A 15,528-nucleotide genomic window follows, 5' to 3' on the forward strand; every position below is an offset into this window, starting at 1 on the left:
GAGATCTCTCATTTCAGTTAAAATTGCTCACTGCTTTAAAGCACCCATCAGGGATAAAGCTTGCACATTGGTTTTAATCCTTAGATAATAGATTCTTATTAACTCCAGAGTAGTGAGTTGACTAAAGTTCAATTATGATTCTTTTCCAGGCTGTGACAAAGACATGCTGATCAGCATTCTGACTCAACGCTGCAACTCTCAGAGGCTGATGATCGCAGAGGCATACCAGAATATGTTTGGCCGGGTAAGGTCTCTTCATCTTGACCGATGTACCTTTAGAGCAAAAACCTGAGAGAACAGGTACTGTTCTTCTTTTCAGTCTCACAGATAAGAAAAATTTCAGATGGCACTGTAAATCCGAAACAGTTCATATGTCTAGCATGCTTCCAGGAATACAAGAAAGATACATCATCAAATGGATCTATGTGTGAGCTATGCTCATACTCACAGTGACTCCACTAGCCTTTTCTCAAAATTCCTTGAGCTTCAAAAAAGTGAAAGTTCTTCTAGCCTTACTGGCTGATCCAATTAGGCTAAAAAATTCACACTGGGAATACCCATGTCAAGCTTTAGGGAAGGCACAGAAAGAACTAATAATGAGCACTAGGTCAAAAAGTAAGCTCTTTTCCTTCAATTCCCCACAGGTCCTCACCTAACTCTGAACCAAAGTGAATTATCTACTAGGATTTCATTTAACAGCATGCCGTTATAGAAAACATTAAAAAGAATGACAGTTAAGATAGTTTAAGGCAATAAAACTCTTCATAGTATTTTAAAGGAATCGCATTCTAATTTCAAGCAAGTACCATTAAAGAGTGCTTTCTTGTGTTATGCATCTAAACCAGAACAAAATTCAGAACAAAAACTCTTCAGGCCAAAAGGCCTGAAATATCAATTACTTTGTAAACTGAGCATTATCAATGAAACAATATCGTAAAATCATTTCCTATAGAGTTGACAATGTAAGTTTACCTCATCCTGAAACCTCAGTCTTTGAACAACTATAATACATGTATTAAAGGACAGCCCTCTGTTTTTCAGAATGAATTAATAATCCAAAAAGCCATGACTAATAGCAAAATTACCGTATTTTTCGGACCATAAGACACACTTTTTTTCCCCCAGAAGTGGGTGGAAAAAGTCCCTGCGTCTTATGGTCCAAATATAGCCTACACATATACTTTTTTAAAAAAAAAGGTTTTTTACTTGCCCGGCTCTGTGTGGTCTCTGTGTGCTTGCCTGGCTCTAAAATGGTTCTAAATGCTGCTGTTTACTTTACAGGGTTAATTACATGTGTTTATGACTGTGATGTGGGGTTTTAATGCACATAAAATATTTTAGGACACTATTTGTTTCAGAATCTTTTTTTCTTCATTTCCCTTCTCTAAAAACTGGTGCGTCTTATGGTCTGGAGCGTCTTATGGTCCGAAAAATACGGTAGTTGAATTAGGCCTGTTATTTTTTTAATCCGGGTCAAACCATTACTTTAACTTGTATCCTTATGACACCAGTGCTAGTTTTCTTTTGAAGGAGGATGTAAAACCTAGAAAAGTTGAAGAATTACTAATATTGTTTTAATATGCATATCAGTACCAGATAGGTCACTTCAGTAATTTTTTTAACCAAAAGACTTCCATATATATTTGCTTTATATCCATCAGATAAATTTAGGTTAAAGCATTGCTTTATCAATGTCTATAATATTACACTACAACAGATTAAAGTGATTAAGAAATGAGGTACTTGGACGTAAGGGATGCAAAATCTATTAAACAATGTATACTCTAGTGGAGCACTTGCACTCTCTATGTAAAGTCTCAAAATCTGTTAAACACTTATTTTGCTGAATAATCTATACCAAGTGTAAAAGCATGGCTACTACACTAAATCGCACTAACTGGAAGATAGGGACTCATGTTGGCTCCTTTCCCCCGAAAGACCCTTGTCATAAAAGCAGTTACAAGTCTTGTAAATTACTTTTCCTCTCACATGTCTCTCTTTCCCTCACTTACACAGTCTTGGTTCAGGCTCTCAACATGAGGCCCACTCCTAGCTGGTGGCTGCTGTTCCCAGTCCCTTCCCACTCTGGTCTATCCACGTTGCAGCCAGAATGGTTCCAAATCAAGACTTACACTTTCCCACATTCATCCCAGAATGTTTACCTTATTTCTCACTAACAAATGTCCATGCGTCCGTCGAATAAACCCAAATGCCTGTCCAGGCCATACATAGCCTTGCTTGCTTGCTTTCTGCTCTCCATCTTCAGCCCTCTCCCTTTTCTTCACAGCTCATCAACTGAAGCCAAAGGAAACTACTTATAGTTCTATTATCCTTCACATAGCTTCCCCTTGGTATCCAATGACACTTTAGTGAGCTTTGTGTATCTGTTTCCTTATATCAGAGTCTAAATCCTCAAAAGCTGGAATGCATCTTATTCGCTCCTGGAGTTCAGCACAAATATTTGTGTCACATGCCAAGATTGCTTAATTAATGTGTGCTACATGACAGTGTGAAGGCTTAGCTAATTGGACCTCATCCTATAACATGCAAGAAGGTTTGGGCTGCTTCTGGACGCCCTTGCCTGGCACACTCACTTCCTGCTCTGAGATAGGGGCTGCCTGCTGGGCCACCAGAGGTCCCTGTGCACTATGCCACCATGGCCTTGCCACACTGAGTGTTTTAGTTTTCCTGTTATTCTCGCTGACTAGACTGTAATCTCCTGGAAAGTCAGGGATTGGGTTATTTTTTGCAGAGCTTAGCCCAGAGTCTGACACAGAAGAAGCACTTTATTTATAGAGCAAGAAAAGAGCAGGAATTATATTTTCTTTAAAAAAAAAAAAAAAAGGAAAACATTCCTTTTTTATCAATTTCTTAAATGATTCATTCATTTCTCAAATTTTTCTTTTCCCTCATTCTCTGCTCTAGCTGCTCCCAGGTTAATGTACCTGAACTTCAGACAGGGCTTCCTGACCTCCCCTGCTGCTCACTTTCTGAATTCCTTCTTTCCTTTCACCAAGGGACATCTTCTGCTACCTTTCCCTTTCTGTGGCAAGAGTTTATAGATTCCCTGTGTTATAAGCATTGATGTTTTTATTTTTTATTAACATGGATAATTAGGGGTTGACGGAATTATTTCCTTAGCTGCTGAGTCAAGTGTAATTCTAGGCCTGCTCCTTAAATACTCATGATTTGATATTTAACATCAGTGGAGCTGCTGAATACCATCAACAACGTTGCCTCATTCAAAGCAGAAACGGATCCCCAGACTCCGAAGCAAAGCCCTTTGGAATGCCTCTGACCGACACATGCATCAATATCATCAAGGAGGTCACTCTGATCTTCCCCACCAAAGAAGTGCTATCCTATTGACAGTACAATGAAAGCCAGGGAACAGTGAGAGGCTCTGAGACTGGGGAGAGGGGCTCTCCATCCCTGATAAGTTTGGCTGTCAATGATTCCTGAAGGAGTTCAAGTTCAGCACTGAAGCAGTTTGTTTTCCCAGTTTTCATTTAACACAGGGATGATCCGCACTGAAACATACTGGCATCTGGAATTCATTAACCCCGTGGTGCTGGTTATGTAATTTAGTGCAGATGCTGACTTGCCCCATGCCACACAAAGTTAGAACTTGCACCAAGGTTATCTGACTCAATCAAGTTCACCAAAGCTACTCAATAATGCCTGTTGTTCTCAACTGAATAAACATCGGACTAACAAGGGCAGATATCTACACTGCTAATTTCCTCATATCCTTCAAGGTTTAACTCAATGTCAGCTACTCAGTAGGGCCAAATCTGACTCCTCTATGTTAAAATTGTCAATTACCCGCAAATCTGTACTAGTACTCCACCTCTCTTTCACCTGCTCTTTTGCTTTTCTCTATAATATTGATTGCTTCTAACATATTAGGTAATTTATTTACATATTATAATTAATATCCCATTTGCCATCTTTTAGAACACAAGCCGGACAAGGGGAAGAATCTTTGTCTTGTTCACTAATGTGTCCCCAGCATTTACAACAGTGGCAGGCATGTGACTGGTGTTGCAGACTGAATTGTCTCCCTCAATATTTATGTGTTGAAGCCCTACCCACAATGTGACTGTGAAGAGACAGGGTTTTTGAGATGATTACTGTTAAATGAGGTCTTAAGGGTGAAACTCTAATCCAGCTAGGATGGGTGTCCTTATAAAAAGAGGAACAGATACCAGGGGTGCAGCACAGAGGAAAGGCCATGTGAGGACACAACAAGGTATAAGCCAGGAAAGAAGTCTCACTGGAGAACCACCCTGCTGTACCTTAATCTTGGACCTCCAGACTTTAAGCTGCTAAGAAATAACATTCTGTGGAATTGCATTAATGGCAGCCCAAGCAGAGTTAATACAGTTGTTACTCAATAAGAAGCTGTGAAAGCATGAAAAGTTCAAGTACACTCTTCAAATCCAACTTGTTCTCATAACTGCCCTCCCCACCCCCGCCCCCATTCACCTCTCATCTTCATGTTTAAAACAACTGATCTTGAAGTATCAACATACCTAGGAAGTGATGGCTAGAAAGTTAAGTTACCTACCTTATGATAGAATTACCACGTCACTAGTACCAGTAGTAGGTATTTTTATCTTCTCTATCCTCACTTTTAGTTTGGAAGTGATGGGGTTAGGTGTAGGTTTATCCTCGAAGCTGAATTTTATTACACAGTTTGTCACAGATCAGTTTTATAGGAATGAATTAAATAATTTAAAATGGTATAATCAGCCGAAACCGATTTGGCTCAGTGGATGGAGCATCGGCCTCCAGACTGAAGGGTTCCAGGTTCGATTCCGGTCAAGGGCATGTACATTGGTTGCGGGCACATTCCAGGTAGGGGCTGTGCAGGAGGCAGCTGGTCCATGTTTCTCTCTCATTGATGTTTCTGGCTCTCTATCCTTCTCCCTTCCTCTCTGTTAAAAAAAAAATCAATAAAATATATTTAAAAAAATAAAATAAAATGGTATAATTACCTCACCTTTCAAATATATAATGGGTTAAATATACTCCTTTTGGTGAAACTGGGAACTTAACCATCAAAAAAATTTTTTTCTAAAAAAGTTTTCTATGGAATCAAAGTTTTATAAGTGTAGCAAAGCCCCTTGTGAATACTTGTTACATCCTGAACAATTATTTCTCTTTGAAGTAACAAGTACAATCTCTGCCAGGGAGGGAGGGAGGCAAATGGGAAGAAAGGAGGGAGAAAGAAAACTCAATACTGCTAAAGCCAGGTCCAATTAAGATTCAAAACACTCTTTAAAGCAGTTCTATAAATTTAAACTCCCACATGCAATATATAATGATCCCATTTCCTTTAAGTTCTCATAAAACTTCTTAGGTTTTGACCAGTCTTGTGATGTAAATGAACTCTCACTGTGGTTTTACCTTGCATTTTCCCTAATAACATGTAATATCGGGCACCTTTTCATACGTTTCTTTTACATCTGGTTCCCACTTTTTTTAAGTTATCTTTTTATATTCTTTGTGTATTTTTTTGGTTCAGTGGCTTGCAATTTATTTGTTAATTTGAAGTTATTTATCTAATTTGGATATTAGTCATGTCTTATATATGTAGACTGAAAATACTTTCTTCAAATATATGGATTCATTTCACACTATGTTGTCAATCTTGTATCAAGAAATGTGAAGGGTGTGAGACTTTAATATGTTTACAAAATAACAAGTAAACCATTCAATATGATGTAGATACTGGTGGAACCCAGGAGACTCCTGAGTCAAAGACAAAAAGACAGTTTAGCATTCACAGTAATAGTGGCAGCCAGAATGTCAGAAATTTTGCCCCAGATCCCCAAGCCTTCATCCCATGGATCAATGCAAAGATGACTAGATAACACCTGCACATGGTGGAAGAAAAACCATCTATAATAATAAAAGCGTAATATGCTAATTAGACCTGACAACCAAACAACCTTTCGGATGCCATTCTGGGCGACCTTCTGGATGAAGCCAGGCCTGGAAGGGCTGAGGAAAGCTTCCGAAGCTGTGAGGGACAAGCCCCTTGCACCAATTTGTGCATCGGGCCTCTAGTAAGATTAGAAACTTGAATGACTTATAATGGGCAGAAGGCACAGGTAAATACTATATCTTCTAGTGCCATTCAATGCACAAACATCCTTGGAAAAGTAATCCAGAACAAAGGGATGTCAGTGGCTCACCTTGTACAGCATTCAGAAACATGAAAACTACAAAAAAAAAAAAAATGCCAATAATATCATCCCTCATTTCTATGCTACTTTAACCATTGACTTTTTTTTCTAAGTACGCCAATCCCTAAGTCACTTCTATTATTCTGACCAACAAAAGCTGAGATTTAATCCATCATTTTTTCCTCACACAGCATTTAATTATCAAAAGATCCCAAGAAGCAGGGGGAGGTCAATTGGCAGTATTGATCCCAACCATGCCCCCATAGGGGCTCGGACCCAATGCACTCAACAAATCCCATAAATCATCAGGGCCTATCTTGAAAAGCTGAGTGACTTTCTCTTTAAGTTTTAACAATGACCTTTCCGCTTGGTTCGAAGTTTTCATCTAGATGCAGCAGGATGTATTAGCGATGGCACAGACTTTAACGTGGCCTGCAAAGAGGAAGGCCAGGGCAAGTCTATCATCCATAACAATCTCAGCCAGTGAATTGAGGCTGCCCTGAATACCTACGAGGGCCAAAGTAGTGTGATTAAACAGCTTGTCTCCAGGGGCCAAGGCTGTTGTTACTACTACTTTACCACTAAAAAATTGTCAGGATCCTAGTAGCTGTAACTTTCACCATATTTCCTGTTATTTCTAACTCACACTCGGAACTTTCTTTTGGAAGTGTCAGGTGCAGAATGGACAAAGGCATTTTAATCAAACTTTAAGCAAGTCATTATGTTCCACACACAGTCAATGCATTCAACCAAGTTGTCATTTTCTGTATGATCTAGAATTATGAGAGTCCAGAGATAACCTGGGTGGCTGAACCAAAATTGTTTGAAATCTTATGCCCACTTTAGTTAGACTGCCACCCACAGAGTAGACCAACCACTACACCCTGAAGTTGACAATTTAGGAAAAAGAAGCATCACATCCAGGAATGGTTAGGGTAGAGTGCCAAATTTTCAAAATATGCCTACATGACTAAAGGAAAACTATTTCTCTCTATACTTGCACAAATTCAACACTTCTATTACTAAATGTTTGTAACTCTTCTCCTCAAACTAAGCAATTCCAATACTAACTACCCAGAGTCACCACAGACCCCACAGGTTACAGGCTCAGTCTCACAACAATGCCTCCCACTTCAGATGCTAACCAAAACCCCCAAACTTTGCCTCTGCTCTGACTGAGTATATATCAAAGATTCCCACACCCCTTTCCATGGTTTGATAATAGGCTAGAATGGCTCACAAAAAAAGTGTTGTGCTTACAGTTACTGGCTTATGAAAGAGGATACCACTCAAGAAGAACTACATGGAAGAGATAGGTAGGGCAAAGTATATGGAAAAGGGTGAAAATGTTTTATCTCTAGGCACATCACCTACTCAGTACCTTGATGTGTTCAGCAACCCAAACCTCTTTAGTTAGAGTTCTCCTAAGGCTTCGTTCCAAAGACATGATTGGTTAACTCACTGGTCACTGGTGAATAAGTCAGTCATCAGCCCTTCGCTCCTCCCTAAAGATCAGGGGTAGACCTGAGAGCTCCAAATCTAAAATCACATGGTTGGGTTCTCTGGCAACCCCCTTCCTCTAAGATTATCTCATTAGCATACACTTAGGTATATGGATAGTTGAAAGAGGCATTTTATAAATAACAAAAGATGCTGCTCTCATTCCTATCACTCAGAAATTACAGGGTTTAGGAAGCTCTGTTCTAGGAACTGTAATGAAGACCAAATATGTTTATATAAATACAGAGGCCCCTATCAGGAAGATTCCTGCAATAGGGCTTCCTGAGGTGGTCACCGCTGCCCTGCCCGCTTCCCTCACTTCTCCGACACCCTGCTTGCTTGCTTCTCCATGGCTTTGCTCCCTTCTGCAGAGCTTGACTTCCTTCTATGCTGTCTTCAGTCTTTGCTCTGCACCTGGATATGCAAATTAACCATAATATTGGTTGGGTTAATTTGCATACTCGCTCCTGATGGGCTGGTGGGCATAGCTGGTAGGCATGGCTTGTGGGCATAGCAGAGGTATGGTCAATTTGCATGTTTCTCTTTTATTAGCTAGGATATTGTATCACAATAACTCTCCAACTTACTCATGATAATTATTCAGGAGGGACAACTGCATACAAGACCAAATACATACAAAGCTGTGAACATCAGAAGGAGCTAAAGGAGATAGAGTCAGAAATCTCTCTGAGTTGATCAATTATCACCAATACCAGAAGCTTGTGAATGGTGAGGAACATGGAAAACTCACCAAATACCTTGAGTATGTCTATTGTTGAGTGGTTTTCATAATAAAAACATACAGGGTCAGAATGAAAATAGTCTGGAAAGCCAAATGCACAACACAGATCAATTTAAAGGACCATAGTGGTGTGTCCAGAGCCAACTGATTGAACAGGACTAGCAGCACTGCAACTTGAAAAAGTCTCAATAGTTTTGTCAATTAGTAGCCCTAGAAGCCCACCTTTTAGGGCTCTGCAGGATCATTGCCCTTTGAGCTTTGATTTCCTTCACTATGAATAAAGCAAGGCAACTTTTTTTAAAAAAAATGATTTTGAGAGAGAAAGAGGGAGAAAGAGAGATGTCAATTTGTGGTTCCACTTTATTTATGCATTCATTGGTATAATCTTGTATGTGCCCTGTCCAGAGATCAAACCCACAACCTTGAAATATCAGGATGATGCTCTAACCAACCGAGCTACCTGGCCAGGGCAAGCAAGGCAACTTTTGAGTGAAGTTGCAAAGCTTGCAAGCAGTGATAACCTTGCCATCAGACACACAGAATATTTTGTACATGCCCAGATCATAATGATGCATGTATTGTGATGTACAGTATGATGATGGATCCAGGTAGCAATGGTATAATCTGGGCACTGCAGACTTGATTGGCAGCTGGGTGCCATTGGTTATCATCAGGGAATAAGCCCTTATTGTGGACATCTGTAAGAATGGCACAAAAGATCCTGTCAGTTACAGTGTTTCCACAGATCACAGCCCCAAAGAAACTCCCTTTTCATATGCAATCTGTACTTTTCCAACTGTTAAAACAAAGAGATATTTAGGTCTGACAGTGCAAGACTGGGTAAAAAGATTAAAAAGTTTATCAAGGGAGTACTGGCCAGAACTATGAGAACAGCCTTGACTTCTGCCCATAGAACAAAAAGCATCCATTCTTGGTTCTGCACAGCTGTTACTGAATTGAACAGCCACAGCAGCCCAGTGGACACCATCTGGTTTCAGTGAACCAGGTCAAGGCATTTAGGGCAACTGATTGACATCTCCATTGATTCAGCAGCTTGTTTCAAGCCCAAAGTGGGGGTTCAAATCTTTCTAAAAAAAAAAAATAATAATAGCTGCCATTTTTCATGTAAAGCCAAGATGCTCCTGGGGCCACGCCAGCTGTTCTCTGCAGAGTGCTATGACCATCTGACAAGTGAGACTTGTTGATTTCTTCCCCCTTCACTGGTCATTGGATCCCAGTTGTCCCATTAAAATGGGACTATCAGGCACAAGAGTCACAAGCCTTCACAGATCAGGTATTTGGTTTCTGTAAGAGTTCAGTAGCAAAACAATAGCTGCTTTTCAAAGGTGATGTACCTGGAAGTCATAGGAGGAAGGGAAGGCAACAGGTTCACAACACCACGAAGCACCTCTGGGAGGCTACCTCCTCCTGCCAGAGGTTTCCATCAACAAAGCCCGGGTCAGAGAGGCTTTCAACAGAAAGTGATCATTGGGGTTAGGGAGCCTTCCTATTTGTGGCTATAGGTGATGGCACTTCCCTACAGGTGGCTCTTTTCCTATCAAAAGCATCCCCTTTGGCATTTTAAAAAAATATATATTTTATTGATTTTTTACAGAGAGGAAGGGAGAGAGATAGAGAGCTAGAAACGTCGATGAGAGAGAAACATCGACCAGCTGCCTCTTGCTCACCCCCTACCGGGGATGTGCCCGCAGCCAACGTACATGTCCTTGACCGGAATCGAACCCGGGACCTTTCAGTCCGCAGACTGATGCTCTACCACTGAGCCAAACCGGTTTCGGCCCCTTTGGCATTTTAAGCATTCATAATGGTAACAAATAAAACATAAATACCAACTATATTCAACAATAGAAGCTATTAGAATAGTACAGTGAATCAGACCAAAGGGCTCCAATCACAAGCTCCTTTAGCTTCCCTTCTTCCACTGCAAACTTTCCCCACACCCACCATTTGAATTTGGGCATCCCCCAATTTCAATCAATGGGTCCACAGAGAATAATGACCTGGTGGCTATATCCAATACATTTATAAAAAACGTGAGTCCTTCTACTGAGTGTCCCCCAGCATATTCAGACAAGTATAAATGGTCTTTAGTCCACAATGGGACAGGAAGACCTTGGCCGCACCCCTTATTATTTCTCTCCTGCACACAGCAGAGGTTGGTGTAGAAGGAAAGAAAGGACATGAGTGCAGAGAGAGGATTAGCATCAGTAAGAAACCTTTATCTTCTGGGTGACGTGGGGCTACACAAAGTCCAATAGCAGGTGGCAAGTGCATCATTGCAGACAGTTTGTTTCAGCTATGTACACTCATGAATCAGTGGCCAGAGCCATGTCTCTTTCTGGCCACAGCCATTGGGTTTGCATTTTTTGACTAATATGTGAAGTTGGCTCACACATGGGAAGTTTTAAAAATAATTTTTTCTTTGAAGTGGACTCTGTAGCAGTTGCTACTCCATCTTCAAAATGACATCTCTTAAATTTATGCCTGGCATTCACATAATGGCTAAGGGGTATTTTCCAGGCAGTATATTATTATTATAGAATATAGTTTATTCTACCCTGTTTTATACTCCCCAAAATAATCATTATATTGCTGTTTTATAAGTTGAATGCTTTAGTTTTATTTATAATTTTCAACTTCTTTGATCATTTTTCTGCTAAAGTCCGACTCTATGTTGCTGAGTTCAGTATCATTTTTTCAAAGGACATTCATTTACGATTGATTTTTTTCCCCCAGAAATAACAAATAATTATTTAAGTTATTTCAGTCTTTTCCTTTAGAATACCTTCATTTTCCCTCATTTAAAAAATATATTAGTTTATATTGCTACAGGATTCTAGGCTACATTCTAGTTATTTTTTCTTAGGACTTTGCAGATGTAATTTCAATTTTTTTCCCCCTGATCTCTTTTAATGTTTTTATCTCTTCACTCCTTTCTGGGTTACCTTTTATTTTCTGGTTGCTTTGAAGGTAATTTATTTATATTTTGTATTCTTCAATGTCACTGGGTTAGTCAACAGGTTTCTGTACTTTTACTTAACAGCAAAGGTTAATATATTATACTAGAGGCCCGGTGCATGACATTCATGTAAGGGGGGGAAAGGGTGGCGAGAGGGTTCCTCAACCCAACCTGTGCCCTCTCACAGTACAGGAGCCCTTGGGGGATGCCCAACTGATGTCTTAGGCCCATTCCCTGCTCCGTAAACCATCAATCAGACATCATTAGTGCTACAACCTCTGCACTTGCCAGTCATGAGCCCAGCTTCTGGCTGAGCAGTGCTCCCCCTGTGAGAATGCACTGACCACCTGGGGGCAGCTCCTGAGTTGAGCCCCCTGTTGATCAGTGCATGTCATAGCAACAGTCATTCCACTGCTCAGTTGATTTGCATATTAGGGTTTTATTATATAGGATAGTATTTGAAATAATATCTCTCTGGCATTGTCTACATTCTCTCCTCCTATAAATTCTACTCAAAAAGTTTGTTCTTCCAAATCTCTTAACTTTATATCATATCACCTATTTCTTATCTGTCTGTGGAATTTTTTTTGTCATATTTTTTCAGATAGTTCTCCAATTTGCTAATTCCATATTTAGCTGCTTATTAGCTACTTTAAAATATATATATATTATATCTCTAACTGTAGAAGTTTTTAATTTCTAGAATTTCATTTGCTTTCTATTCAAGACTATTTTTTTTTCATGGTGTTCTTTTGGATTGTTATTGCCTCTAATTCATGGTTTTGAATTCTGCTATTTATAGTCCACCATCTATCCCTCTGGAAAAATGATTCTAAGTGCACATCATCTTTTTATTGTGAGAACATTTAAAGTGTTTCTTGCTTTTTTCAGTGAGAATTTTTTTTTGAAGAGTTATAGAATTTCTCTAGATTTCAGAATTCAAAACCATTAATTTTGCATTTGCTTCTTCTTGGTGTCCCCAACCAGCTCAGGACTAACTTTCATGATGATTTCTCTTCATGGAGTTCTCAGTTCATTTGAAAATTCAAGCCCAAGATCTAGTGTTTTGAGTTCGCAGAAAAAAATATTCTTCAATTCAAAACTCAGGCAATGAGAGATGGACTTCCTACCTATCTTACAATGCTCAAAGTTACAGATTTTCAATCTACAGGAAGGAATCCGTGTACAAGGAAGGCTGACTTAAGTTATACACAAATGTTCCACTCTAAAGAGAGTTGGTACCCCTAACCCCTCAAGTTGTTCAAGGATCAATTATATATATATATATTTTTTTTTCTAATTCACATCTTTACTGAGTGTGCCAACCTCATATAAGAGATTTCTGTCTTAGTTTCCTCTGTTACACAGGCCCCATAAACATTCTCCAGTCCTTATACAATATCTCACATTGGGCTTTGAAATCCAAAACACATAGTTACTATACCAACCTCTACTTTCCCCTGCAAGGTCACTTGCAAGGTCATCACCAGGGTCAGCTCATTTGTTCATCCTCTGGTTTTCATCTCTATTCTAGTTTTTACACCAGGACTTCCTCTTTCTTCTGAGATCAACTAGACCTTGGAAGCAATGTGTGTTATATTTTGTTTTTTTCGAGGAGGAGTTTTAGCTTTTATATAAAGATTCTCAAAAAAACCAAAAAAATTTATTATTATTATCAGACAAAGATTAACTATTTCAATTTCTATTGAAAAGTGAATCACTAAATAAACTGTGAAAACATCCCTAAAGTGAAGGGTTTCAAAAGAATATTCACCTTGCTCAAATGTTTCTATAAGTCTGTGCAAATATTTACAACATAAATATTGGGGTGGGTAAAATTAAGACAAAATCTAAGTTACACTTTATATTGGCTGACATCATGGAATGTTTAAACAGCAAGTATTATTTTTTTATGATAATAAAAGAACGCATATAAGTTGAAAGCATGTAAAACTATAAAACTGTTCCTCTGAGCATATCCAGACACACAAAATGTTAGTCACACTTCTACTCTTTGTCCCTGGTGAAACATAATTAGATAAAAGAAAGAGAAACAAGAAAGAAATTGCCATTTCACTTTTATTTTAAATGGAGTGGTCAGAAGAGCTGCAATATGGGTAATCTGCAGTTTCATCAGCTCAATTTGAAGAGCAAAGACTCATTAGCTTAATGCAAGACCAAGCTGTTATTCCCACAGAGTCCCTTTAAGCAAGTCTTAGGCAACCGAGAAAGCAGAGACAGCCAGGTCGGGGAAAGTCACACTCCAATGGTTGCCTGTGCAAAGCTATTTATATAACTCCAAGTGAGAATTTAAGACCCTAATTAGAGAACCTATTTGATAGCTCCTCTTTGAACTTGTAAAGTTTAGCTATTCAAACATATTATTTAGTATCTACCTTCCCAACTGAAAGTAATACCTCCTTCTTTCTCATTGTCCTGATAATATCATACTATTTCCACTGCTGTAGCACTTAGCACTTTTTACGTGGCAGGGAAATTATAATTTCTGTGTTTCCACACCCTCCACTACAGAAAACTGCTTGTGTGTCTTTGAACAGCCAAAATGACTTCAAACACATAATAGTTGAATAACTATTTTGTACTTATTTTATAAGTGCTGACTGTGTAGCAGGCACAATTCTTCGAGCCACGAAAAAGCTGTGAATAAAACACTCAAAAGCCCTGCCATGATAGAACTTGCATTCACTAAAATGTGTCATGTCAAAAGGTAATAAATATTGTAGGGAAAAAGAAGATACCTGGTGAAAAATACAGGAAGTGTTGGGAGACCAGGTGTAATTTTTAGTAGTGTGACCAAGGTGGGCTTTCTGAGGATGAGCCATTTGAGTATCTGGAGAAAGACCATCCAAGGAAGAGGGAAGGGCAAATGCAAAGACTCTGAGATAGGAGTAAGTCTGCTATTCCTGAGTCAGTAAGAAGCCCACTGTAGGTGGAGTAGAGAGATCAAAAGCAAGGAGAAGAGTAAGAGGAGATGAGGGCAGTGACCAAGAACACATCATGAACTTTGTGAACTGTTTATTGTAGGGGCTTTGACATTTGAATGCAATAAAACACGGGGCAAGCTTGCTTTATCCTGAGATCAACTACACAACAATAACTGGAGTTTAGAATGAGAAAGGAAGGGCATTTTGAGAAAGGAGTGACTAATCTGATTTTGTATTTTACGGGATTGCACTGTCAGAGGCATTGAGAGGAGACCATGGGGTACAAGGACAGAAGGAAGACTCTTTTGGTGGCTACTACAATACTTTAATATAGGAGAGTAGTTAATGCTACCACAGTAATATAGATAGTAGGCTGGACAAGGGTTGTAGCAATAAAAGAGGTAAGACATCATCAGTTTCTGGACATACTTGTAAGTTAGAGACAGTAACATTTATGAACAATTGGATATTATAAAAGTTGTGAGATATATAATAAAGTTCTGAAGTAGAGAAATTGAGATAGGCAGAAAGAGTGGAGAGACAGGGAGATAATCTAGTATTAGCCATTTCAATCTGCAGTAAATTACTTAATTTTTTGGAAGACAAAAAGAGACATTTTTGAATGCCTCATATGTGCCAGAAAATATTTAAGAATGTCATCTATACCTAGATACCTAGATCAAAACTCTGAAGTAGGTGCTGTTATTGTTTTCAGGTTACAGTTAGGGAAGCAGACCCAAATAGGTTAAGCAACTAATAGGTTACTTAATGCAATTTCACAACTGGTACTTTGTGTAGTCAGGATTCAAACCTAAGCATTCTACCTTCAGAAACTGTACACTCTAATGGCATTAGATGATACCTGATGACTTTGATTTCACTGACATTTTATAATTTCATTGCAATCTTTTATAAAATCAGTTCACTATAGCTATCTATGCAAACACATACACCTGAGTTACAAAACAAAAATACTAATATACCACTGCCATCTAGTGGCAGTACTAATCTCCATCTACAACGGAAAATATACAGAGGTGTTCAGTATCAGTATACATAGTAAATGAAGACGTATACACAGTAAATGTTTGGGAGGAACAATGATCAAAGAAATGTGAGTAAAGGTTAAATAAAACACGTTTGCAATTCCCAAGCAATCTTCAGCTT

General features: G+C 39.0%; 1 protein-coding gene across 1 annotated transcript in view; it reads left to right on the forward strand.

Moving 5' to 3' along the window:
- The window catches only part of ANXA10 (annexin A10), a 60,473-nt gene that overhangs the window by 23,451 nt on the left and 21,494 nt on the right, over positions 1-15,528 (forward strand). Inside the window, exon 3 of the mRNA XM_045576457.1 lies at positions 150-244. Within this exon, the coding sequence (XP_045432413.1) occupies positions 150-244 (95 nt within the window). The remainder of the gene's footprint in view (positions 1-149; positions 245-15,528) is intronic.

Source organism: Pipistrellus kuhlii, unplaced genomic scaffold (genome assembly GCF_014108245.1).
Source record: "Pipistrellus kuhlii isolate mPipKuh1 unplaced genomic scaffold, mPipKuh1.p scaffold_m20_p_8, whole genome shotgun sequence".
Lineage (NCBI taxonomy): Eukaryota > Metazoa > Chordata > Mammalia > Chiroptera > Vespertilionidae > Pipistrellus > Pipistrellus kuhlii.